The 26404-nt window shown below is 41.2% G+C and overlaps 1 protein-coding gene across 2 annotated transcripts; it reads right to left on the bottom strand.

The window, feature by feature from the left end:
• Positions 1-7182: 7182 nt before the first annotated feature.
• On the bottom strand, positions 7183-25512 carry LOC106583002 (hematopoietic progenitor cell antigen CD34). 2 transcript variants are annotated; one of them, XM_014166701.2, is made up of 8 exons: positions 25309-25512; positions 15195-15302; positions 14799-15037; positions 14207-14287; positions 12330-12450; positions 12186-12238; positions 10619-10768; positions 7183-8517 (listed from the first exon to the last, which is right to left on the bottom strand). In XM_014166701.2, the coding sequence occupies exons 1-8, from the start codon at positions 25367-25369 to the stop codon at positions 8371-8373; spliced, it is 960 nt and encodes a 319-aa protein (XP_014022176.1). In that variant the 5' UTR covers positions 25370-25512; the 3' UTR covers positions 7183-8370. The 2 variants fall into 2 exon arrangements, with proteins under 2 accessions (XP_014022176.1, XP_014022175.1); XM_014166700.2 differs by having other exon boundaries at positions 14799-15040.
• Positions 25513-26404: the final 892 nt, after the last annotated feature.

The raw sequence follows: 26404 nt of genomic DNA on the forward strand, positions 1-26404 counted from the left end.
CGGGGGAAAAAAGTGTATGTCAAGCATATGGAGTAATGAGTTTGGATTCAGTATTTTCACGTGCAAAAGTGTAAAAACGCATAAGCTGCCTTTCCAAGGAAAACTACTTTGAAAATGTTAACGTGTTTTATATTTCTCAAAGATTCGTCATGCTGTTTTGTTGTCATTAAGGCCTGGTGATTCTCGATTTGAGTCGGGTGCTCCTCCCTCACCGCTTTTGCCTCGTAATGTGCCGTTTTTAGCCCAGTTCACCCCGGTTCAGTCTAATCCAACTCCCTTAGTGTCCCTGAACTGTTATTGTAATTCCTTCTTCAATACAGCAGAGGGCAATATAATACAGAGGAGACACTGGCCTACACAAGTTGCCATTACTTTGCTGCGTAGTTTGATTTGAACAGCCATACGAAGTAACAGGCCCCATATCTCATTTTCTGATCGAAGGGTTTTGTCTAGCTTTGTGTGTTCTTTGCATCTCTATCCCTGTGCATTTTTACAACAAATGAAAATCAAAACACATTCATAATTTGATAAAAAATCATTGCTGACTTTTTGGTGGTATGATTACTGGCATGTCATGACCTTCAGTTAACTTTTTTCCATTACACAGATTTGTGGAATGAGAAAGTACTTGTCTGAGACTATCATATGTGCAATATATCAGTGGTTGTAGGAGGAGGCGTGTTGATGAAATAGGATTGAAAGTGTATGTCAAAGGAATGTGTTACATTTCTAGCAGCGTCTATATCATATTTTACATGCTGTTGACTGTAATGACTGAGAGCCTGGGTTATCCTGAGAGAGGGGCTCACCCTAATGCAGAGTCTCCCAAACTCAGTCCTCGGGACCCCAAGGGGTGCATGTTTTAGTTTTTTTACCCAACACTACACAGCTCATTCAAATGATCAAAGCTTGATTAGATGATTATTTGAATCAGTGCTAGGGCAAAAACCAAAATGTGCACAACAGTTTGGGAAACCCTGCCCTAATGGAAGGGCAGAGGGTGGTCCCGCCACCCTGAGTCAGAGTGGGGTAAGAAGGGAGGGTCTACAGGGTTTTCCTCTTGTGTATTTTGAGAATTGGGGATGGTTAGAAAAACATTTTTCCCATTTGCTCCTTACCATATAGTATTTTATGCATGAGTCTCTGAGAAATGGATAAAAAATATTGTCTCTTACCCAGTACCCCTAAAATGAACTTCATGGTCAGCAGAAATGGGTGTACTGGGATAGACCTGATTTGGTTGTAGGAGTCTGCTTTGTCTGCTCCTCTCTCTATGTCTGCACTTGTGGCCCAGGAGATTGAACAGTCATGGTTCTACACCATTGATATCAATTAAGCAGATCAGTGCCGCAATTTCTACTTCCCATTATTTGCTGTTTCTAGCTAAACAGTTACACTACTGGCTTTATAATCAGAGATTATTTTCAACTCCTTATTTTGATTGGTTAAAGTTAGTACAAGGGCTCTAACTAATGATGGAGACAAATTTTGATTTATAGCTTGCCCTATAGAGATCCATAAATACATTTTGGTAAATCATGTAATATTCTGATAATGCATGTCTGTACTGCACCTACAGTTGAAGTCGGAAGTTTATGTACACCTTAGCCAAATGCGTTTAAACTCAGTTTTTCACAATTCCTGACACGTCTGGCCCTTCCTTGGACACTGTGCTAACTAACCTCCAAACGAGCTTCAATGCCATACAACACTCCTTACGTGGCCTCCAACTGCTCTTAAACGCTAGTAAAACCAAATGCATGCTTTTCAACCGTTCGCTGCCCGCACCCGCCCTCCCGACTAGCATCGCCACCCTGGACGGTTCTGACCTAGAATATGTGGACAACTATAAATACCTAGGTGTCTGGCTAGACTGTAAACTCTCCTTCCAGACTCATATTAAACATATCCAATCCAAAATCAAATCTAGAATCGGCTTTCTATTTCGCAGCAAAGCCCCCTTCACTCACGCCGCCAAACCTACCCTACTGAAACTGACTATCCTACCGATCCTCGACTTCAGCGACGTCATCTACAAAATAGCTTCCAACACTCTATTCAGCAAACTGGATGCAGTCTATCACAGTGCCATCCATTTTGTTACCAAATCACCTTACACCACCCACCACTGCGACCTGTATGCTCTAGTCGGCTGGCCCTCGCTACATATTCGTCGCCAGACCCACTGGCTCCAGGTCATCTATAAGTCTATGCTAGGTAAAGCTCCGCCTTATCTCAGTTCACTGGTCACGATAACAGCACACGTAGCACACGTTCCAGCAGGTATATCTCACTGATCATCCCCAAAGCCAACACCTCATTTGGCCGCCTTTCCTTCCAGTTCTCTGCTGCCAGTGACTGGAACGAATTACAAAAATTGAGACTTTATTTCCCTCACTAACTTTAAACATCAGCTAACCGATTGCAGCAGTTGTAAATAGCCCACCCAATCTACCTACCTCATCCCCATACTGTTTTGATTTACTTTTCTGCTCTTTTGCACACCAGTATCTCTACTTGCACATCATCATCTGCTCATTTATCACTCCAGTGTTAATCTGCTAAATTGTAATTATTCGCTACTATGGCCTATTTATTGCCTACCTCCTCATGCCTTTTTCACACACTGTATATAGGCTTTCTTTTTTCTACTGTGTCATTGACTTGTTTATTGTTATTGGCTTGTTTATTCCATGTGTAACTCTGTCTGCTTTGCTTGATCTTGGCCAGGTCGCAGTTGTAAATGAGAACTTGTTCTCAACTAGCCTACCTGATTAAATAAAGGTGAAAAAAATAAAAAAATAATCCTAGTATAAATTCCCTCTTAGGTCAGTTAGGATCACAACTTTATTTTAAGAATGTGAAATGTCAGAATAATAGCAGAGAGAATTATTTTATTTAAGTATTTATTTCTTTCATCACATTCACAGTGGGTCAGAAGTTAACATACACTCAATTAGTATTTGGTAGCATTGCTTTTTTAAATTGTTTAACTTGGGTCAAATGTTTCGGGTAGCCTTCCACAAGCTTCCCACAATAAGTTGGGAGAATTTTAGCCCATTCCTCCTGACAGAGCTGGTGTAACTGAGTCAGGTTTGTAGGCCTCCTTGCTTGCACACGCTTTTTCAGTTCTGCCCACAAATTTGCTATAGGATTGAGGTCAGGGCTTAATGATGGCCACTCCAATACCTTGACTTTGTTGTCCTTAAGCCATTTTGCCACAACTTTGGAAGTATGCTTGGGGTCATTGTCCATTTGTAAGACCCATTTGCATCCAAACTTTAACTTCCTGACTGATGTCTTGATGTTGCTTCAATATATCCACATAATTGTCTTTCCTCATGATGCCATCTATTTTGTGCAGTGCACCAGTCCCTCCTGCAACATGATGCTGCCATCCCTGTGCTTCACGGTTGGGATGGTGTTCTTCGGCTTGCAAGCCTCCCCCTTTTGTCCTCCAAACATAACAATGGTCATTATGGCCAAACAGTTCTATTTTTGTTTCATCAGACCAGAGGACATTTCTCCAAAAAGTACTCTTTGTCCTCATGTGCAGTTGCAAACCGTAGTCTGGCTTTTTTATGGCGGTTTTGGAGCAGTGGCTTCTTCTTTGCTGAGCGGCCTTTCAGGTTACGTCGATATAGGACTCTTATTACTGTGGATATAGATACTTTTGTACCTGTTTCCTCCAGCATCTTCGCAAGGTCCTTTGCTGTTGTTCTGGGATTGATTTGCACTTTTCGCACCAAAGTACGTTCATCTCTAGGAGACAGAATGCGTCTCCTTCCTGAGCAGTATGATGGCTGCGTGGTCCCATGGTGTTTATACTTGCGTACTATTGTTTGTACAGATGAACGTGGTACCTTCAGGCGTTTGGAAATTGCTCCCAAGGATGAACCAGACTTGTGGAGGTCTACAATTTTGTTTCTGAGGTCTTTGCTGATTTCTTTGCTGATTTTCCCATAATGTCAAGCAAAGAGGCACTGAGTTTGAAGGTAGGTCTTGAAATACATCCACAGGTACACCTCCAATTGGCTCAAATGATGTCAATTAGCCTATGAGGAGCTTCTAAAGCCATGACATTTTCTAGAATTTTCCAAGCTGTTTAAAGGCACAGTCAATTTAGTGTATGTAAACTTCTGACCCACTGGAATTGTGATTAAGTGAAATAATCTGTCTGTAAACAATTGTTGGAAGAATTACTTGTCATGCACAAAGTAGATGTCCTAACCGACTTGCCAAAACTATAGTTTGTTAACAAGAAATTTGTGTAGTGGTTGGAAAAACAAGTTTTAATGACGCCAACCTAAGTGTATGTAAACTTCCGACTTCAACTGTACTTAATGGTGGGGTACAACAAGATACCTTTTTCTATCTGTATGAGCTACCCAATAGGCCTACACTAATTGTTGCATCTGAAATAGAAAATTATCCATGATATGAATTTGAAGTAATCAGTTTGAGCTGTAAAAAAACAAATGGGATGGGATTAGACCCACAATACACCGCTCTCTAATGAAACATAGTTTGATGAATTAGATTTAGTTAGACCACTCTCTGATTTTCCTTTGAGATTAGTTGACTTCCTAGATAGTGGTACATTACCAAACTCAGACTAATCACTTTACGGAAAAGTTCAAACAACATAGAATGGCAAAGCTTTTGTTTACGCAGTATAGATTTATGCAATACCACATGGTATGTATGACATGAGGGACATTCCAGGTGTTGTTTGACTTTTAACTATATTTACAGTCAGGTTCAATATTATTGGCACCCTTGATAAACATTTGCAAAAAATACATTATAAAATAAATCATACAAAACTACTGAGTTTTGTTGTATGCAACAAAATAAAGGAAATTATCTTATTTTATCCTAATGCAATTTCTCAAATGTTTTTTGCTGTTTTAAAGAAGTAATACTTTTTTCTTAATTATTCGCATCCCTGTTTTCAATATCTTACAATACCTCACCTTGCAAGGATAACAGCACTGAGCCGTTTTCTCAAATGTTTTATGAGATTGGAGATCTTAGACCATTCCTCCATACAGAATATTTCCATATCCTTCATATCCTTCGTCTACTCTTAAGGACTGTCATCTTTAATTCAAATAACAGGTTTTCAATGGGGTTCAAGTCTGGAGACTGAGATGGCCATTGAACATATTAGATTTTGTGGTCAATTTATAATTCCTTTTTTGTGTATTTTGATTTTTTAATTTTTTTTACTTTTACCACATTTTCGTGGTATCCAATTGGTCATTAAAATCTTGTCTCATCGCTGCAACTCCCGTACAGGCCCGGTAGAGGCGAAGGTCGAAAGCCGTGTGTCATCCGAAACACAACCCAACCAAGCCGCACTGCTTCTTGACACAATGCTCACTTAACCCGGAAGCCAGCCGCACCAATGTGTTGGAGGAAACACCGTACACCTGGCAACTGTGTCAGCGTGCACTGCGCCCGGCCCACCACAGGAGTTGCTAGTGCGCGATGGGACAAGGACAACCCTGTCGGCCAAACCCTCCCTTAACCCGGATGACACTGGGCAAACTGTGCGCCGTCCCATGGATCTCCTGGTCGCGGCCGGCTGCGAAAGAGCCTAGACTCAAACCCAGAATCTCTAGTGGCACAGCTAACACTGCGATGCAGTGCATTAGACTGCTGTGCCACTCGGGAGGCCCCTTCTTTGTGTATTTTGATGTGTGCTTGTGGTTGTCTTGCTGGAAGATCCACTTGCGGCCAAGTTTAAGCCTCCTAGCAGAGGCTACCAGGTTTTTGGCTGAAATATCCTGGTACTTGGTAAAGTTCATGATGCCGTTGACGTTAACAAGTTCCCCAGGACCAGTGGAAGCAAAATAGCCCAATAACATCAAAGACCCACCACTATATTTTACAGTAGGTATGAGGTACTTTTTTATATGCTTCAGTTTATTTGAAACCCACCACTGGTGTTTGTGGCTAAAGAGCTCTATTTTCATGTCATCTGATCATGTCACTGTCTGGAGTTTGCTGAACGGCTTTGGCACTCGGATTGGAACTGGTGCTATGGTCAGATGACATTTAATAAAATAGAGCTCTTTGGCCAAGCACACCAGTGATGGGTTTCACGTCGAAATGAGAATGCATAAGGGCAGAATACTTCCTATGACTTCTGTACAGTACACATTGTGCAGGGGTTGCTCTGCATACACCTCCCTGGTGATTTAAACATTAACACCCATAGTTGTTCCCTGGGCCATAAGGATCTACTTGTAAGTACTTTTATAGTACAGATGTAGGATCTTAATTTAAACCAGTTTGCTACAGCAGGAAAATAATCCTGCAGCAACAGGACATGTGGATTATAATTAATGGCCATTTTTGTAGGGTCCCGTGTGGCTCAGTTGGTAGAGCATGGTGTTTGCAACACCAGGGTTGTGGGTTCGATTCCCACAGGGGACCAGTACGGAGAAAAAAAATTATGCATTCACTACTGTAAGTCGCTCTGGATAAGAGCCTCTGCTAAATGACTACAATGTAAAAATGGATGAAACATTTTTTGTAAGGGAAATTGTCTGTAATTTCCACTTTGAAATTTCAAACTTCAGAAGCCTTTTAAACCTCAAATATACTACAAGTTCGAAAGTTCTCCTGCAATAGGGTGATCAAATGTAAAATCCTACACCTGTACGAGGGCAGGCCCACTAACTCTCATGCTATCCCTGTACTACAGATGCTCGTCAGTTCCCCATAGAATAGGGTAGATCTATTTCTGTATGGACTCTGCAGCAACAATTAACACATGTCATCTCTATGGCCATGAACAAACATTTGTGGCTGTCATATGATCATGATATCTAGAATGGTCTTGCTAGAAATATACATGATTAGCATACACTGTCAGATAATTCAATGTCCAAAATAATGTAATCTGTGGGTAAGTTCATCAGGCAATGCTAGTTAATACTGTAAACTGTATGTTGTTGAGAAAAAAATTTATAGCCTTTGATACCTTTTTGATTACATATTAAACATTTGGTTTTAAAGATTTTTAAAAAAGAGGCCCAAAACAGCTGTAGGTATCATAAGAACCTCATTGGAATAATGCCTTCACTGTTCCTCATATGGGGTCTATAAAGAGATGGAAGTTTGTGTGTGCCATGCTGTGTGGCATGGTCAGAAAGACAAAGAAACAGTAGCAACATTGACACAATCACAATTTATGGGACACACAGATATTACGAACAGAGAAAAATGGCATATGTACAAATGCAATATTGTATGAAAACAATCAGTCCTTAAAAAACAATAGCTGAAATACAGCTTTACTTTCATCCATGTAATATACTGTATGTTTCATGATGAACTGATTTATTGAGGACATAAAAAAGTGTCTTTGGAATGTTGAATATGTTATTAGGGGGTTTGTCAAAATCTAACGGCAGTGCACCATAGAGACTAATATTATTGATCACATTCACCACACACAACTTATGTCTGTCTGTTTTCCTGAATGATAAAATGAGTCTACCTGGTGCAACATTTTCAAAGACACAGTGGTAAGTCAGAACAGAAAAAACATGTTTCAAAAAACTACAATAGAAAGTTTGTTTTGATAGAAATAGTGACACACTAAGCCTACTGTACATAATTCTGAAACAAACGTACAGCAGCCCCTCACACAACTTATGACAGGCCTCGATTAAAGGCAACAGGATTCAACTCTGATCTCTGCACTAGCCAGTCATATTGATACTTATTTTAAAGCTGCCTATTCAACCTCTTCAATGGTTCAAATAATCTCCATTAATTGAATCACTCTTTTCTCTACTTCTGTTACCCAAATTTGACTTCTTACCTCGAACAGGCGAGTCAAGCAAACAATCACATAAGATCATACAAACAAATGAACCAAGCAATCAATACTTTAAACTACGATGACCCTTTAGTTCAAATGAGTACATTTCAGATCTGCAAGTGTTTAAGATATAGCATATACCTTGATTTATACTTGAATTTGGAAACAGCAATACAAACTGTCAATTTCGGTGATCTGTTGCCCTTTTTTTACTGTGATTGTTTCTGGACTGCAGTCTGTGTCCCAGCTGTCCAGTCCCCCAAACTCAGTCTAGGCTCGTTCTCTGACGCTACTGAAACCTAATAGAGGCCAGTGATCACAATCTCTTCTTCACATTACAGGCATCGTCATCATCAGTTTCCTCATTGTCATCATCCTGGGGGTGGAGGGTTGCATCAGGTAGGATGGGGTTGGATGTTGAATCTGTGTCAGTGTCAGAGTGCAGTATCCCCAGGTAACTCTGAGGGGGAGATGTATTGGGAATGTGGTGATGGAGGAATGGGGCGGTGGGGGTGTCATTCAGAGCTTGTTCACATTTCGGTGTCGGCAACGGGGGTCTGGGTGGCGGAGTGGCCGTTGGTGGGAGTCTTGTCCAGGGGCTCCTGTGGCTGCAGAGGGGCCACAGACACCAGGGTGTTGGCCTGGTTCTCCTCATCCACCTGGAAACCCTCTTCGGCCTGCAGGCACAACAGAGGAACCATATAGATTCAATTAAAGAAACACTGACGGCAGGCTGGGATGGGCCATAAGTGTTAAGAGGTATAGAGCTTGGACTTACTACTGAAATATTGTGATAACAGTACAGATTCAACTGAAGGAATAGCAAACAATGGCACATCACATACAGTTTGCACTGAGTATTGAATTTAGGACATGTTTTATACAGTGGCAAGAAAAAGTATGTGAACCCTTTGGAATTACCTGGATTTTTGCATGAATTGGTCATAACATTTGATCTGATCTTAATCTAAGTCACAACAATAGACAAATACAGTCTGCTTAAACTAATAACACACAAACAATTATACGTTTTCATGTCTGTATTGAACACACCGTGTAAACATTCACAGTAGTGGGTGGGAAAGGTATGTGAACCCTTGGATTTAATAACTGGTTGACCCTCCTTTGGCAGCAATAAACTCAACCAAATGTTTTCTGTAGTTGTGGATCAGACCTGCACAACGGTCAGGAGGAATTTTGGACCATTCCTCTTTACAAAACTTTCAGTTCAACAATATTCTTGGGATGTCTGGTGAGAACCTCTCTCGAGGTCATGCCACAGCATCTCATTCGGGTTGAGGTCAGGACTCTGACTGGGCCATTCCAGAAGGTGTATTTTCTTCTGTTGAAACCATTCTGTTGTTGATTTACTTCTGTGTTTTGGGTCGTTGTCCTGTTGCATCACCCAACTTCTGTTGAGCTTCAATTGGTGGACAGATAGCCTTACATTCTCCTGCAAAATGTCTTGATAAACATGGGAATTCATTTTTCTGTCAATGATACTGTAGCAAGCTGTCCAGGCCCTGAGGCAGCAAAGCAGCCCCAAACCATGATGCTCCGTCCACCATATTTTACAGTTGGGATGAGGTTTTGATGTTGGTGTGCTGTGCCTTTTTTTTTCTCCACACGTAGTGTTGTGTGTTCCTTCCTTCCAAACAACTCAACTTTAGTTTCATCTGTCCACAGAATATTTTGCCAGTATTGCTGTGGAACATTCAGGTGCTTGTTTGCATGCAGACATGCAGAAATGTTTTTTTTTGGACAGCAGTGGCTTCTTCCGTTGTGTCCTCCCATGAAAACCGTTCTTGTTTAGTGTTTTACATATTGTAAACTCGTCAACAGAGATGTTAGCATGTTCCAGAGATTTCTGTAAGTCTTTAGCTGACACTCTAGGATTCTTCTTAACCTCATTGAGCATTCTGCGCTGTGCTCTTGCAGTCATCTTTGCAGGACGGCCACTCCTAGGGAGAGTAGCAACAGTGCTGAACTTTCTCTATTTGTAGACATTTTGTCCTACCGTGGACTGATGAACATCAGGGCTTTTAGAGATACTTTTGTAACCCTTTCCAGCTTTATGCAAGTCAACGATTCTTAGTCTTCTGAGATCTCTTTTGTTCGAGGCATGGTTCACATCAGGCAATGCTTCATGTGAATAGCAAACTCTCACATTTTGTGAGTGTTTTTTATATTGCAGGGCAGCTCTAACCAGCATCTCTCATCTCATTGATTGGACTTGCCTAGTTAAATAAATAAAAAATATTTAAAAAATGTAAATGTACAAATAAAACACAATCACTCTATGATGCAATTTAAACATGTATGGTGGAGACAGGGAGTCTGGGCTGAGGTTAGGAATGTTTGTGTCAATCAGATGAGATTGAGGTTAGTTTATATGATGCCTATGACGATTGACTGTGAAAAGAAGACGCCAAAGGAAGGCAGTTCCACATTCTTTTGTATAAACCAGCACATGGCTGTGGCCCATATGAAAGCTATTTCGGACAATCTCATGAGGCTTTTGTAGGAGAAAAGAAATGTAACATTTTGTGGCCACCTGGCATGAGGATGAAATGGAAACAGCAGAGAAGACTGAGAGCTGTTTATGTGAGTGTGGGTTTGAGTGAGGAAGCAACCAAAGGATAGACTCACCTCAAATCCAGTCATAACATTTTAAATAGACAAGCAAGAGGTGCATCAACCACCCAGTCTTCCCAGTGAACTGGGTCCTTTACACAGTTTTAGTTTTCTATGGGTCTCTCTCATATCATGACCACTCACCAGTCTCGCTCCCTTGGGTGGTGGGCGGTGGGTTTTCAGGTAGTAACCTGCGATGAGCAGAATAGCCAGGAGCAGTCCAGTGAGCAGCAGGGAGACCAGCACTAGCTTGGAGTTCTTCTCCCAGCGAGGAACAGCTTCCTCAAAATCAATCTGGAGAGACGAGGAGAGTTATACACATTAATATCAGGAATTCAGGGTTTTCATAAATAAATGTGAGGGGGACGCAGGGAGGTATTTCTTACAAAATACCCTGTGTGAATTACAGCAGTCATCTTCATTTTTCTGGTATAGATTGTACACTGTCACTAGTAATGGCAGGGCCTCTGATGCCATCTGGATCAGGATATTTTACCCCTAGACTGTAGAGCCGGGATGGGCAACTGGCAGCTACCTTCAGTAGACCATGAACCAATTAAAACAGTCGGGGTCTCAACTTCCTGTTGAGAGTTAGAATAATAGAATATACAAGGTGCAATTTTAGAATTTGGTTGTGTAGCTGTGTTGTTTTTGTCGCACTGCTTTGCTTTATCTTGGCCAGGTCGCAGTTGTAAATGAGAACTTGTTCTCAACTGGCCTACCTGCTTAAATAAAGGTGAAATTAAAATAAAGCAAACTCAATTAGCCTATGTTAGCAATTTTATTTTAGATTGGTAAATTAGTTTAGCAGCCAGCTATCTAAACTTGTGAAGCATGGTTGAATTACTAACCAGGGTACTGCCCATTTTGATCATCAGTTATTATTAAAAACTGGAAACATTTGTCTTCACCGTATGGTAAAGTGTGTAGAACTGCAGTAAAATAGCTGTAAAACTACAAACGCAGACCCACATAATGAGTTATGTTTTTTTTGTGGCCCCTATCAAAGTTGCCCATCCCTGCTGTAGAGGATGACTATAGGCTTTATGTACCCAGGGCTATCGTAAGGCTATACAGTATAGAGATAACTGACTGAGTGGAGAAAGGGCATAATCTCCCAACCCTCCAGTCTGAACACAAAGGTGCCATTGAACTGACTGACCAACATAATGAGAAAAGTGTGGCTGGGTGCAGCTCACTTAACTGTTTTTAATGTTGCAAGGGGTGTAGAGATGGAGCACAGAGTGTCTAATGTCAAAGGGACAACATGGTTGGAGGGAGCATGAGAAGGCGTCACCCATTCCTCATTCCCGCTGGGAACACTCAACACCATGTCCACCGGGAAAAAAGGAATTCCAGCTGATTTTTTTTTTTTTTTTTTTCTTCTGTTTGTCATGCAGCATCTTCCCGGCAGCTTGGAGCCGTGAGTGAGGAATCATGTCTGTGGTGGAGGCGTGTCTCCTTGTTTATTTCACTGTGGTTAGATCAGGAGCCAAATCAGCACTGTGACTTTTCCTCACTTACCACTGTGCACAAATTAAAGCCCTTTATTGTAGGTGTGACTGCAGTGGCCACTGAACGTAATGTCTTTCTCATGATTCAGGCATGGAAGTGTACGTGGTGTGAATTATGTGAACTTCATATGTGGAATTGGAATAATGTGTTGTTTTCCTGGTATTTTAATTAGAAATGAAGAGAAGTGAGACTCTACCTTGTCTTTTATATTGTCATTGTTGAACTTCTCTGCCATTCCTTGAGCATCAGCTGTAAGAAGAGAAAATATGATTTGGTTAATATTTTTTCAACAACAGACTATCGGAGTTGTCCCACATAAAAAGCATAGGAGGAGACTGACCTTCTATGTATTGGCCAAAGATCAGGATTTCATTAGAGTTGTCCTCCTGAAAGACCTCCAGTTTACAGTCGACCCCACACAGGTGCTCCAGAACACTTTCAATTTTAGACCTGGTCTCCTCCTGTGGAAAGACTAGTTGGATTAATAAACAGTGTTTGCACTTGGCTACAGAACTTCTCGTTAGTCCTTGTCATTTAGATAACTGAAGTGTGAATTGTCTTCCCGAAGTGTGCTCACATACAGTACATTATTGTGCATACACATTCACAACTATGGCTCTTTAGAAATGTATACCCTGAAAGGAACCTACCTCATCCCATATTTCCCTCTTTCACATAAGACAAAAAATGATACCAAAACCTTGTGCAATTATACTCCACCCTATGTAACATGATCCAAATAGAGCCACCAGCCCCCACAGACAGCTCTGATCAAACCCTTGATCCCAGCCCCAGAGTGGACAGCTGGCCTCATTACAAAGCTCACGGGCTCTGTGCCAAGGAAACTAGACTGCTCTCAAGGCCGCATCTGCTATGGCACTCAGAACATGTAGAATATAATGCATGTACAGCACACAAACACTAATCTTTTCCCTAAATCAACTTATTTTCAAGTACTCTCTGTAAGGGGTTAGAATTGAAGGGTGAGGGGTCATTGGATGACATTATGTATTTGATAACATAAAGTAGGCTATCATTCAGGAATGTTCTATTAGAAGTTTGAGTAGTTGCTGTTAGCTCAAGGTAAAACATGTTTTGCCTCCAGCCCCTGATGCAGCTATACTGTGTAGTGCACCATTTACCTCAGAATTGTATCAGTATTCATTAGTAATTTGTTTTTAATTGAAAACATTTTTTTTATATATCTAAATATGATCCTCATATGATTGGAAACATACATGGATGTGTCATTAAGATCCCCCACTTCAAAGGAAATGTGGTGTCTAACCCGGATGAAGCCAATCAAGTCATAAAGCTTAGTCTGGTGTAAGAGTGCGCGTGTCACTGATTACATGCCATGCTGCAGGGGCTTTCCAATGCAAGCCTAAATGGAGAAAGAGTGGGGGGAGCTCGGTCCCATTCAATACTGTTACATAGGCCTCTTAGAGGAGTCTATCCCCCATTATTCCAGGGAACCATTTAATACAATTTAATCTTGACAGATCAGAGGAGCTGGAGCTCCAGACGGCAGGCAGACAGACACAGCTGAGAAATGCCAGACATCCCTTCCCTTACATGGCCCGACCTTCACGGAGCGGAATCCCTGTTAGCCCAGCCGGCACTGCCCCAAGACGCTGAGGAATCACTTTGATACATACGCTACAGCAGCAGCCCCACCACCGCCCAGCCACCCTTCACGCCAAACCTTTCAACACGTTCTTCTCGCCCTCTCTGGACCTCTCTCCTGAAGGCATACCTTGAGTTGTAACAAACAATTTTGACTCCCCCTCCTCACCTGGCAGGCAAAACTAGGGAGAAGGGCTGGTGTGCCACTTGCCTCCTCGAAAACTGCCCACTGGAGACATATTAATCACTGCTGATTAATGAAGAGGAATTTCCTTCTTAGCTCATGTGCAATGGTCTGAAAAGGGGCAAATTGAAAGTGGCATCTCTGTAAACAAACTCCTTATCCTTTTTCCTGTTATGATTTTGCTTCAAGACCCAGTCATCTGTAACTTCTTACTCTAACCATCTTAGCTTCCGCTCACATTTTCCACCTTGAGACTACCCTCTGGATACAGTTTCAACTGAGGTGGACACTGCTGCGAAGAGGGTTTCCTTAATGTCAGACCAGGAATGCAGGGGATTTTCCTTTGGTGAGGTGTGTCCATACATGTGCGTGTGTGCGTGCATACCTGTGGCGTGGACAGTACTTACACAGCTGGACGAGGCCTTTAGTTTCAGACTCACTGCATCTCTGTCCTGGGCTGCTTCTTTATCAACACACATCACACCAGCCTGTGGAGAGACCAGACCACCTCAGTTAGACTGAACTTGGATTGGGTGGTTTGGATGGTATAAAAAATACAAATAATATGATAATTGTTTTTGTACTTTTTACCCATTTTTCTCCCCAATTTTGTGATATTCAATTGGTAGTTAGTCTTGTCCCATCGCTGCAACACAGTGCATGCTTAACCCAGAAGCTAGCCACACGAATGTGTCAGAGGAAACACCGTAACAACTGGTGACTGAAGTCAGCGTGCATGCGCCTGGTCCACCACAAGGAGCCACTAGAGCGCAATGGGACAAGGACATCGCGGCCGGCCAAACCCTCCCCTAACCCAGACAACACTGGGCCAATTGTGCGCCGCGTCATGGGTCTCCCGGTCGCGGCCAGCAGCGACACAGCCCAGTATTGAACCCGGGACTGTAGTCACGCCTCTAGCACTGCGATGCAGTGCCTTAGACCGCTGCGCCACTCGGGAAGCCCAATTTGGATGGTATTGTCACTGCACTCTAGGATCACCTCTGGGATGAGCACAATGTCACTTGACTGGTAGGTCAGAATCTGCTGGGGAGCCTGGGTCTCCTGGTCGTCGTCTGTGGTTGCTGCTTCACCAGCCTTCTCTGTGGCCTCCCTCATGGTCTCCTCTACCACCTCGGTGACTGGAGCCGCTGTGGTGTCATCTAAAATGTCTGAGATGTATGAGAGGTCCAGCCCAGGAATACTGGGGAATACAATGGTCTGGACAAAGGGTGTATCTGCTTCTGAAAAAAAGGATTAGGGTTAGGCCTATGTCCAATTGTATTTAATTCATTGTTGACAAAAAAATTATGGGATGAGCCTATAGGACGGCATATAAATACAGCAACACCCATAGTGGCTCTGTGGAGATAATGTGCTAATGGATAAGTTTCTTACCTTCATCTGACAGTTGTGTAGTATCAATGTCGTCCCCACGAATGACTCCAGCATCATTCACTGGCCGTGTGGGCCCAGTAACAACCTCATATTCTGCAACTACGCGACCTGGAAGAGAACAACATTTGGATAACTTATACTATAACACTTGCATCCCAACATGTACTGTAGCTACTATGACAACTTTGTCACAACAATGATGTCCAATCCTGAAAGAGTAGAGTCTTCTGTGTCACTTAGCTTGAGGGTTGCTATTCTAATTTACACCAAGCTACATGGTCATTTGTATTGACTTTTACATGACATTGTTTTTCCAAGCTATGATCAACTGAGCCCAGACCTATCCTGGCTTATATCACCACATTAATTCTACAGCATGTGTGCAAACAGACTTGATTTAGCACCTGGACTTGCTTAACTGATAGCAATCCTGCCACACCAATATATTCTGGTATTAGTAGTGATCCCAAGGGGGGGGGGACTCATGGGCTATGAATGTAATCTTGAATGAGGTGTTTGTGCTAAGCCAATGGAGCCCATCTCTAATAGACTCCACCCAGGGCCTGACCTGAAATCAATTAGGCCCCATGCAGCACTAAAGAAGGGCCTGTAATTAATAGCCTAACTGTGGGATAAGTCTTCAGCTCAGCCTGTTCCAAGTTCAAGTTTCTAGTCTTATTAGTCTCATGTACAGGATAAACATGGTAGACACCATCCAATGAAATACTTACTTGCAGGCTCGTTCTCAACAATAATAAAATACAAGAATACCAACAAAGTAAATGACTCCGTAGAATAGAATAAACATTTTAGCATCAGTATAATACAGGAAGGCACAATTTATAGTACAATGTTTACACATGTATCAGAAAAGGGGGGATTGTGGGCCAAGTGTTTAAATTGTGCAGTATTAGCAATAGTAAATAAGAGTGGTAGCAGCAATTGTGATGTGTGTGTGTGTGTGTGTGCATGTGTGTGTGCATGCATGTGTGCTAAGGGACGGAGAGTCAGTGCAGGTCATCAGTCCAGTTCAAGTGTACAACAGTCTGATGGCTTTTAGATAGAAACTGTTGCAGACCATGCTCCGATACCGTCTGTCCGATTGGTAAGGGAGTGAACAGCTCGAGTGGGGTCCTTGATAATGCTGCGGGACTTCCTCAGTAACTGTTTCAAGTAGATGTCCCGGATGCGTGGGAACACGGCCCCAGTGCAAATAAACGTTCTCTTGTCGCCACCAGCCAGGGAGCCTGACCCCAGACACACTCCCGCTGGGATGGTAGGTACGAGCCTCCCAGGGAAATTTCTCTCTGGTCTAATGACAGACATTATCAGAGCTATGTAGCAAGTACACTGACTTTAATACATAGGCCTCTGTGTCATTTACTGGAAATGGAAGTTATATTATTACACTCTTTAAAGTCTTAGTATGTGCATTCATGTCCTCATACCCAGTTAGCTATGTAGCTGGACAGACAAATACGTTTCTTTCTTCTTCAAAACTACATAACTACTTATGTGGATTAATATACACTGAACAAAAACATAAACGCAACATGTGACGTGTTTGTCCCATGTTTCATGAGCTGAAATAAATGATCCCAGAAATGTTTCATTCACATCCCTGTTAGCGAGCATTTCTCCTTTGCCAAGATAATCCATCCACCTGACAGGTGTGGCATATCAAGAAGCTGATTAAACAGCATGATCGTTACACAGGTTTGCATTGTGCTGGCCACAATAAAAGGCCACTCTAAAATGTGCAGTTTTGTCACACAACACAATGTTTTGAGAGAGTGCAATTGGCATACTGACTGCAGGAATGTCCACCAGAGCTGTTGCCAGAGAATTGAATGTGCATTTCTCTACCATAAGCCACCTCTAACATCGTTTTAGAGAATTTGGCAGTGTCTCCAACCAGCCTCAGAACTGCAAACCATGTGCATGGTGTCGTGTGGGCGAGCGGTTTGCTGATGTTCAACAATGTGAACAGAGTGTCCCATGATGGCGACGGGCTTATGGTATGGGCAGGCATAAGCTACTGACAACAAATGCAATTGCATTTTATTGATGGCAATTTGAATGCATAAAAATACAGTGATGAGATTCTGTTTCCCATTGTGAGCCCCATTTTTTTAAAGATATCTTTGACCAACAGATTCATATCTGTATTCCCAGTCGTGTGAAATCCATAGATTACTGCCTAATGAATATATTTCAATTAACTTATTTCCTCATATGAACTATAACTCAGTAAAAAAATTGAAATTGTTGCATGTTGTTTTTATATTTGTTTCATAACACCTGCACCGCTTTAACACTCTCGAAAACGAACTTATAATTTCTAAACCCTTGAAGCATTTGATATTTCAATAAACCAACCATCAAAGATGGTATGTCTAAAGTCTTCTTTGCCAGGCGTTATGCTATAAGAGAGGTGCCACTCACTGCTAAAAGAGGGTAAGGATATCTCTCCAGTGTGTAACACCCATTATCCTCCAACAGGGTGAAACCATGGGCATATAAACGCCATGGCAAGTTTTAAAGTGAAATATAATGTGAAATATAAGTCCCTTGTGCCCGTCTGTGCCTGTAAGTGGGGCCTTTTGAATGAGGGTCTTGATATATCACTGATACCCTTACTTGGGGATGGCCATGTCTTTTAGACTAATGGGATTTGATAGTGACTCCATCTCAGTCCCAGCTCTCACATGCCATGAAGAAGTAATAGGAGAGCTGTGCTTCCCTAGATGACACCAGTGCCAGTTTCAGACTCATTAGTCAGTGGAATACACAATATCAAATCATCTAGGTGAATTAAGTTTCCATCTAGCTAGCCTGTTAAACATCTGGAATATACTACTGCTTTACTGAAATTGTTGGCTCACAGTGATGTCGAATTAATACTTTTTTCCCAAATTTTAATTTTTTTACTGCTTCTACCCATCAGGCCCTCTGAGGTGAAAGCCTGTTATACGTGATGTGCCAATTTTAATTTTCAAGTAAGTTATTGTTGTGGGTTGAATCAGGTTCAGACTTAATAGTTTGTACTATTGAATGCTACTATTGTCAGCTACTACGGACAGTGCTAATACAGTGCATACCATGCTGGGCGGTATATGTTTAATAGACTAAACTGGACATAGATCGTACTGGTATAAAAAAAACACTAATAAGCAATGCATCTGACTCCCTTTTTCCTGAGATTGAACATGTTTACTGAGATACTAATGGCCCCCTCCTTTCCCTTTCCACTCCTCTCACACAACTTCATTACCTCACCCACTAGGCATTATGATAATTCTGTAGATCTCATTACAACTCTCTCCTCCCTCCCTCCCTGTCATTTCCCCATACAGTAACACATTGTTGTTTTCTGGTTAAAGCCACATAAGTCTTGTCCAAACAAGAACAGGTCATAGCCATTCTAAAATAAAAGTGTGTAGAATAATTGGCAGGGTTTTCTATAGGCTACTGTATCACTAGGTTGGACATTTCCGACTGTCTTTCCACCGTGTTTGCTTATGGAATTTAACATTTACAGTCAGTTGTTGCAGTGTGTTGCATTGATTGGATTGGCTAAATCCGTATGATAAGCAGGTGCCCCAAGTGTCAAACAGTCAGCGTGCCGTGTAAACAGGTGAGTCAACAGTACTGAGGGAGGTTCTCACACTGGTATACGTAGGCTAGCAACTGTTAATACAGGTGTCACTTGTGTTTGGTTTTTCCTGCAATTTTGTGGCAATTTAATTGTGTTTACTAATGGATGCCCTGAAGCCCAAGGCAAAGAAAAGAAGAGACTACGAATGATCTCGTTTGAATGACTTAGGGTCTCGTTTAAGGGACTTAGTAAAAAAATATATACAGAGCCTTTATAAAGTATTTACACCCCTTAACTTTTTCCAAATTTTGTTGTGTTACAGCCTGAATTTAAAATTGCTAACATTTCGATTTTGTGTCACTAGCCTACACACAATACCCCATATTGTCAAAGTGGAAGTATGTTTTTAGAAATTTGTTCATATTCATTAAAAATGAAAAACTGAAATGTCTCGAGTCAATACGTACTCAAACCCTTTGTTTTGACAAGCCTAAATAAGTTCAGGAGTACAAATTTGCTTAACAAGTCATATAATAATTTGCATGGACTCACTCTGTGCAGCAATAGTGTTTAACATTGTTTTTTTCTGACTAACTCATCTCTGTACCCCACACATACAATGATCTATATAGGTCCATCAGTCAAGCAGTGAATGTCAAACACAGATTCAACCACAAAGACCAGGGAGGTTTTCCAATGCCTCGCAAAGAAGGGCGCCTATTGGTAGATGGTTAAAAAAAAGAAGCAGACTTTGAATATCCCTTTGAGCATGGTGAAGTTATTAATTACACTTTGGATGGTGTATCGATACACCCAGTCACTACAAAGACACAGGTGTCCTTTCTAACTCAGTTTGCTGGAGAGGAAGAAAACCGCTCAGGGATTTCACCATGAGGCCAATGGTGACTTTAAAACCGTTACAGAGTTGAATGGCTGTGATAGGAAAAAACTGAGGATGGATCAACAACACTGTAGTTACTCCACAATACTAACGTAAATGACAGAGTGAGAAGAAGGAAGTCTGTACAGAATAAGAATTATTCCAAAACATGTATCCTGTTTCCAACAAGGCTCTAAAGTAAAACTGCAAAAAATGTGACAAAGAAATTAATTTTATGTCCTGAATATACAGTATTATGTTTGGGACAAATCCAACACATCACTGAGTACCACTCTTCATATTTTCAAGCATGGTGGTGGCTGCATCATGTTATGAGTATGCTTGTCATCGGCATGGACTAGAATTTGTTAGGATAAAAATAAATGGAATAGAGCTAAGTACAGGCAAAATCCTAGAGGAAAACCTGGTTCAGTCTTCTTTCCAACAGAAACTGGGAGACAAATTCACCTTTCAGCAGTACATTAACCTAAAACACAAGGCCAAATATACTCTGGAGTTGCTTACCAAGATGTCATTGAATGTTCCTGAGTGGCCTAGCTAGAGTTGTGTCTTAAATCGTCTTGAAAATCTATGGCAAGACTTGAAAATGACTGTCTAGCAATAATCAACAACCAACTTGACAGAGCTTGAAGAATAAAAAAAAGTATAATGTGCTATAATCGCAGCTGTTATCGCTGCCAAAGGTCTTGACTCAAGGGGTTGAATACTTATCTAATCAAGATACAGTATATTTGTTATTTTTTTTAATTATTATTATTATATTTTTTTTACAATTGTTAGAATTTGTATTCCCTTTTGACAGAGTATTTTGTGTAGATCATTGACAAAAAAATGACAATTAAATCAATTTTAATCCCACCTTGTAACACAACAAAATGTGTAAAAAGTCCAAGGGGTGTGAATACTTTATGAAGGCACTGTATTAACACTGAGAACACCTTCCTAATATTCTGTTGCACCCCCTTTTGCTATCAGAACAGCCTCAATTTGTCGGGCTTGGACTTTACAAGGTGTCGTCTGACACCTACTACCATACTCCGTTCAAAGGCACTTAAATCTTTCATCTTGCACATTGACCCTCTGAATGGCACACATACACAATCCATGTCTCAAGGCTTAAAATTCCTTCTTTAACCTGTCTCCTCCCCTTCATCTACACTGATTAAAGTGGATTTAACAAGTGACATCAATAAGGGATCATAGCTTTTACCTGGATTCACCTAGTCAGTCTACTGTCATGGAAAGAGCAGGTGTTCCTAATATGTATATACACTACCACTCAAAAGTTTGGGGTCACTTAGAAATGTCCTTGTCTTTGAAAGAGAAGCAAATATTTTGTCCATTAAAACAACATCAAAATGATCAGAAATACAGTGTAGACATTGTTAATGTTGTAAATGACTATTGTAGCTGGAAACGGCTGATTTTTAATGGAATATCTACATAGGCGTACAGAGGCCCATTATCAGCAACCATCACTCCTGTGTTCCAATGGCACATTGTGTTAGCTAATCCAAGTTTATCATTTTATCAGAAACCGCTTTTTCAATTATGTTAGCACAGCTAAAAATTGTTGTCCTGATTAAAGAAGCAATAAAACTGGCCTTTAGACTGGTTGAGTATTTGGAGCATCAGCATTTGTGGGTTCGATTACAGGCTCAAAATAGCCAGAAACAAAGAACTTTCTTATGAAGCTCATCAGTCTATTCTTGTTCTGAGAAATGAAGGCTATTCCATGCGGGGAATTGCCAAGAAACTGAAGATCACGTACAACGCTGTGTACTACTCCCTTCACAGAACAGCGCAAACTGGCTCTAACCAGAATAGAAAGAGGAGTGGGAGGCCCCGGTGCACATCTGAGCAAGAGGACAAGTACATTAGAGTGTCAAGTTTGAGAAACAGACGCCTCACAAGTCTTCAACTGGCAGCTTTATTAAATAGTACCCGCAAAACACCAGTCTCAACGTCAACAGTGAAGAGACGACTCCAGGATGCTGGCCTTCTAGGCAGAGTTCCTCTGTCCATCTATCCTTTTTCTTGTGCTTTTAGAGGTGGAACGATGCTGAATAAAACCTCACTCTACCTGCAATTCTAGTCACTCTTCAGGTTTCTCTTGTGTATGACACTATAGTACATCTCTCCTAGTGGACCTAAGGAATTTGAGTCTGAAAGTGCTGCTTTTAGTGGCTGAGGAATGTGACATTGGACCTCAGTCCCTCGGGGTATAAACACAGCATTGCAGCTCTTGCCTCTGAAACAGCAGAATCCTGACTTGCCAACTTGATCTCTGTGTCTGTCCCAGAACCAACCCAGACATCTTTTCCCTGGCATTAAACCCAGAAATAGGATGGAGGATCTCATGTTTTCAATCAGGCCCTAATGCTGCACCCATGGCTGCCCCACCCTGAGGTTATGACAGCTAAGTGCTGGGGACTTCAGTCATGATTCAGTACACACAACATCTGTTTCTACTTGTGTATGTATTTCACTCCACCGATTGTCCGTTACAGTTTCACTGCTGTATACATTATCTTAAATGTTAAATGTTCCTGTCTAGACAGAGTAAATAAGAAAAGGTTTGGACATAGATTCAGTCATAAGAGAATCACAAGGAGATCTCATATCTCCTGCAGACTAATTACTAACATGCCTCTGGAGGTGATATTGAATAACAGTCATGTCCAGACTGGACTAAACAACATCAGGACACTCAAATGGAAAGATGGGCTTGCCCTTAACAAAAAACAGAATGCTTTTACATTTAGAATGATTCATTTCTTTTGGTCAAATGTTTTTCTTTTTCAACTCTTATTAGCTCAGCAGAACTGGGTGGAAAAGCAGCCTACTTCTCATCTAGAATAGCCCAACATTATTATCACAAGTCCATGTGTTGTCTCTGAGATAAAAACAAATCTGCTTAATTCTGCTACGGGGCGGCAGGTAGCCTAGACCGTTGGGCTAGTAACCGAAAGGTTGCTAGATCGAATCCCCGAGCTGACAAGGTAAAAACCTGTCATTCTGCCCCTGAACAAGGCAGTTAAACCCACCCATTGTAAATAAGAATTTGTTCTTAACTGACTTGCCTAGTTAAATAAAGGTAAAATAAATGTGGGTATACCTGAGTAGGTATTTACAAGCAACCCCTGGCTCAGATTGGGTGCTGGGTTTTCAGCCGTAGGCCATTTCAGCCGTAGGCCATTTGTGTTCAGTAGATGTTGCTAAAACAATATCTATGATTCACATAATTACAGGCCCTGAGGTCAGGTCAAGTTCTCTCTGAAACTAGTAAGCCTCCTTAAACCAAGGAAAAGCATATGGCTTAAATCCTTTGTAGTGTGTTTACAAACACAACCTCTAGAAATGTTAGAGACTTCAGTTAAGAAAACAAGGTGGTTTTACTGAAATTCAAACTCAGACCAGCAGGCATTTACAATCTCATCATGTGAAGCTGTAATAAGGTGGAGAGATTGCAGATGAGATCCATCTATTCTCTGTTTTGTTTAGTTGAACTTTTAGAGGTGACATTAAAAAGTTACAATTGCATCAAGTTCTGGGGTTCCAAAACACCTTAGTAGATTCCCTCTTTGAATCGTTTCTCTAACCCCATCTCTCACAAGCTCCTCCTACTACAGCTACTGTATGCCAGTGTCTTTTAGTTCTGACTCAATCCAGCGTACTACAGTAATTCTGCGTAGTGCTAACATAATACAGCCCTCTCTCTTCCACATCTCTAAAGTTGATGGTAGCACCCAGCGATAAAACAAATTGTATAAATATGAATTTGTTTGAAAGCAAAAAGACTTGGCTCTTCTCAGGAAATTCGGTCTTTAAACAAACTATAGACTGCTTTGTTCTTTTCCCTTCTTTTCTCACTCTCGCCATCTTTCTCCCTCTCTGTTTCTCTGTCCCTACTGTTCCTCTTGCTTCTCCTGTTGCTTTTCCACCTCCTGCACCCATGCATTCTCCCTCACACTGCTTGGAACAACTGTAAGGCATTCTGGTACCAGTAATTTATGTCAGCTAGCTTGGCATGGCATTGTGATGTTCATCTTTTCATTGAATGGGTAGTTATATTAAATAAGTGTCCACGCATTCTTAAGATTCAAGATTTTGTAAGATACAATACCAGTCAAAAGTTTTTATTTTATTTTGACTATTTTCTACATTGTAAAATAATAGTGAGACATCAAAACTATGAAATAACACATATGGAATCGTGTAGTAACCAAAAAAGTGTTAAACAAATCAAAATATATTTTATATTTGAGAATCTTAAGAAGTAGCCACCCTTTGCCTTGATGACAGCTTTGCACACTCTTGGCATTCTCTCAACCAGCTTCATGAGGTAGTCACCTGGAATGCATTTCAATTAACAGGTGTGCCTTGTTAAAAGTTAATTTGTGGAATTTCTTTCCTTCTTAATGGGTTTGAGCCAATCAGTTGTGTTGTGACAAGGTAGGGGTGGTATACAGAAGATAGCCCTATGGCTACCACAGCATTCTGCAGCGATACCATCTGGTTTGCGCTTAGTGGGACTATCATTTGTTTTTCAACAGGACAATGACCCAACACAGCTCCGGGCTGTGTGAGGGCAATTTGACCAAGAAGAAGATTGATGGAGTGCTGCATCAGATGACCTGGCCTCCAAAATCACCCAACCTCAACCCAATTGAGATGGTTTGGGATGAGTGGGCCCACAGAGTGAAGGAAAAGCAGCCAACAAGTGCTCTGCATATGTGGGAAATCCTTCAAGACTGTTGGAAAAGCATTCCAAGTGAAACTGGTTGAGAGAATGCCAAGTGTGTGCAAAGTTATCGTCAATGCAAATTGGTGGCTACTTTGAAGAATCTAAAATCTAAAATATATTTGGATTTTTTTAACACCTTTTTGGTTAAGACATTATTCCATATCTGTTATTTCATAGTTTTGATGTCTTCACTATTATTATACAATGTAGAAAATGATTAAAAAAAATAAAAAAAAACTTGAATGAGTAGGTGTGTCCAAACTTTTGACTGGTACTGTATAATGATTCCTTTTCAACATTAATCTACATGCATGTGTTCCTCAGATCGAGGTACTTTCCATAGCTGAACCAGTTGTCTTCTACTCGTAGAAATAGAATCTGATACTTCCACTACCATTGACATCATTTGTAATAAATCCCATCAACATGGCATGAGTTTGAGATGAAACAAATTACTATCTCAATATGTCATCCTCCACGGCAACAAAAGTCTAATGCAATTAAGTATAACATAAATAACTTCTATTGTTGTAATGTTAGTTTATATGCCGTTTGGTGTTGCCATCAGAACAAAGACATATGGCTCAAAGTTCAAGTGAAGTCTCTTCACATTGGCAGGAAATGTGATAGATCAGATGGAGATAGCAGGCTAAAGCTCCCAATCCTGTACTATCAGGCATGTTTCCAGTGTTTATGTTCCAGACAATAGCTTCTATTCTGCCATGTAAAGACTAGTCTATACTCTAGGCACAGTGACTGCAAAGATACTTCTGAAGAGTCTCTAGCTTGACCCTCCCTATCTCTGCAGATGGCCATGCTTTCTTTCAACTTCAGCTTGGAACGCCTGGATGTATGAGGTTTTACTTACCGTGAAGGAGTGTGGCGATGAAAAGCAAAGCGAAAGCTATCATTTTGTGGGTCTCATTCATTCTCCTTTTGGATGCTGCTGCTAATATTCTCCTCCTGTCCAGTGTGAATGTGTGAGAGAGAAGGAGGGTTTCCTCCTACCGTGAGTGGGGCAGATAAAGCGCGACTTTTGCTCTGGCACTTTTATATGGCTCTCCTCCCTCGCTGAGGCTCAACCCCACACCCCTTCTCTCACTGGTTAATTCTATCTTCCTTAGTGCCCCCTACTGGGGGGGGGCAAGGCAGAAGGAGGGAGAAGAAGAGAAAAATGGGGTGTATAGTTGAACGTAGTTTGAAAATCTGTTATTTTGTTATACAAATTATGTTGGCTAATTAATAACTTCAAAGTTAGAATGCCTGCGGTTTATAAAATGAAATGTGTATCATGATTGGCTATAACTTCACATTGTGAAGTGGTTCACTTCTATTGTGACCCCAGATCACTCCTAAAAGGGTTTTGGAGGGAAGCAGTCATTCTGCACACAATGGAAGGTAGACTGTGGGCCATTTGTGTGTTAATGGCCTTATGCAGATGCACTGAGGTAAAATTCGCTTTTAAGATGCTAGCCAAAACATTGGTGTGACCTGTTGTTATGCTAAAATAAGACCTTCCTACACAAGACTTTACATTTTTCATTTTTTGATGCTGGAGAAACAGGCCCGTAACCTGATACCTAATGTCCCCCGTCCCTGCTTTGGCCTCGATTCCCCTCTCTCCCTTCATCCATTTCCTCCCTTTCCCTCATCCCCCATCCCGCTAACCAAACCCCTATCAGTAACATTCAAATCAAATTATATTTGTCACATACACATGGTTAGCAGATGTTAATGCGAGTGTAGAGAAATGCTTGTGCTTCTAGTTCCGACAATGCAGTAATATCCAACGAGTAATCTAACCTACCGATTTCACAACAATTACCTTATACACACAAGTGTAAAGGAATGAATAAGAATATGTACATTAAAAAAATATATGAATGAGTGATGGTATAGAACGGCATAGGCAAGATGCAGTGGATGGTATAGAGTACAGTATATACATATGAGATGAGTAATGT

Source organism: Salmo salar, chromosome ssa22 (assembly GCF_905237065.1).
Source record: "Salmo salar chromosome ssa22, Ssal_v3.1, whole genome shotgun sequence".
NCBI lineage: Eukaryota > Metazoa > Chordata > Actinopteri > Salmoniformes > Salmonidae > Salmo > Salmo salar.

Bases quoted from the DNA above. Each gene is read 5' to 3' on its own strand.
- LOC106583002 (XM_014166700.2), bottom strand. From the start codon at position 25,369: ATGAATGAGACCCACAAAATGATAGCTTTCGCTTTGCTTTTCATCGCC. The intron at 15,303-25,308 runs GTAAGTAAAACC...GTTCTCTTCCAG, and splicing joins CATCGCCACACTCCTTCACG to GTCGCGTAGTTGCAGAATAT. The intron at 12,239-12,329 runs GTCAGTCTCCTC...CTCTTCTTACAG, and splicing joins CTTTGGCCAATACATAGAAG to CTGATGCTCAAGGAATGGCA.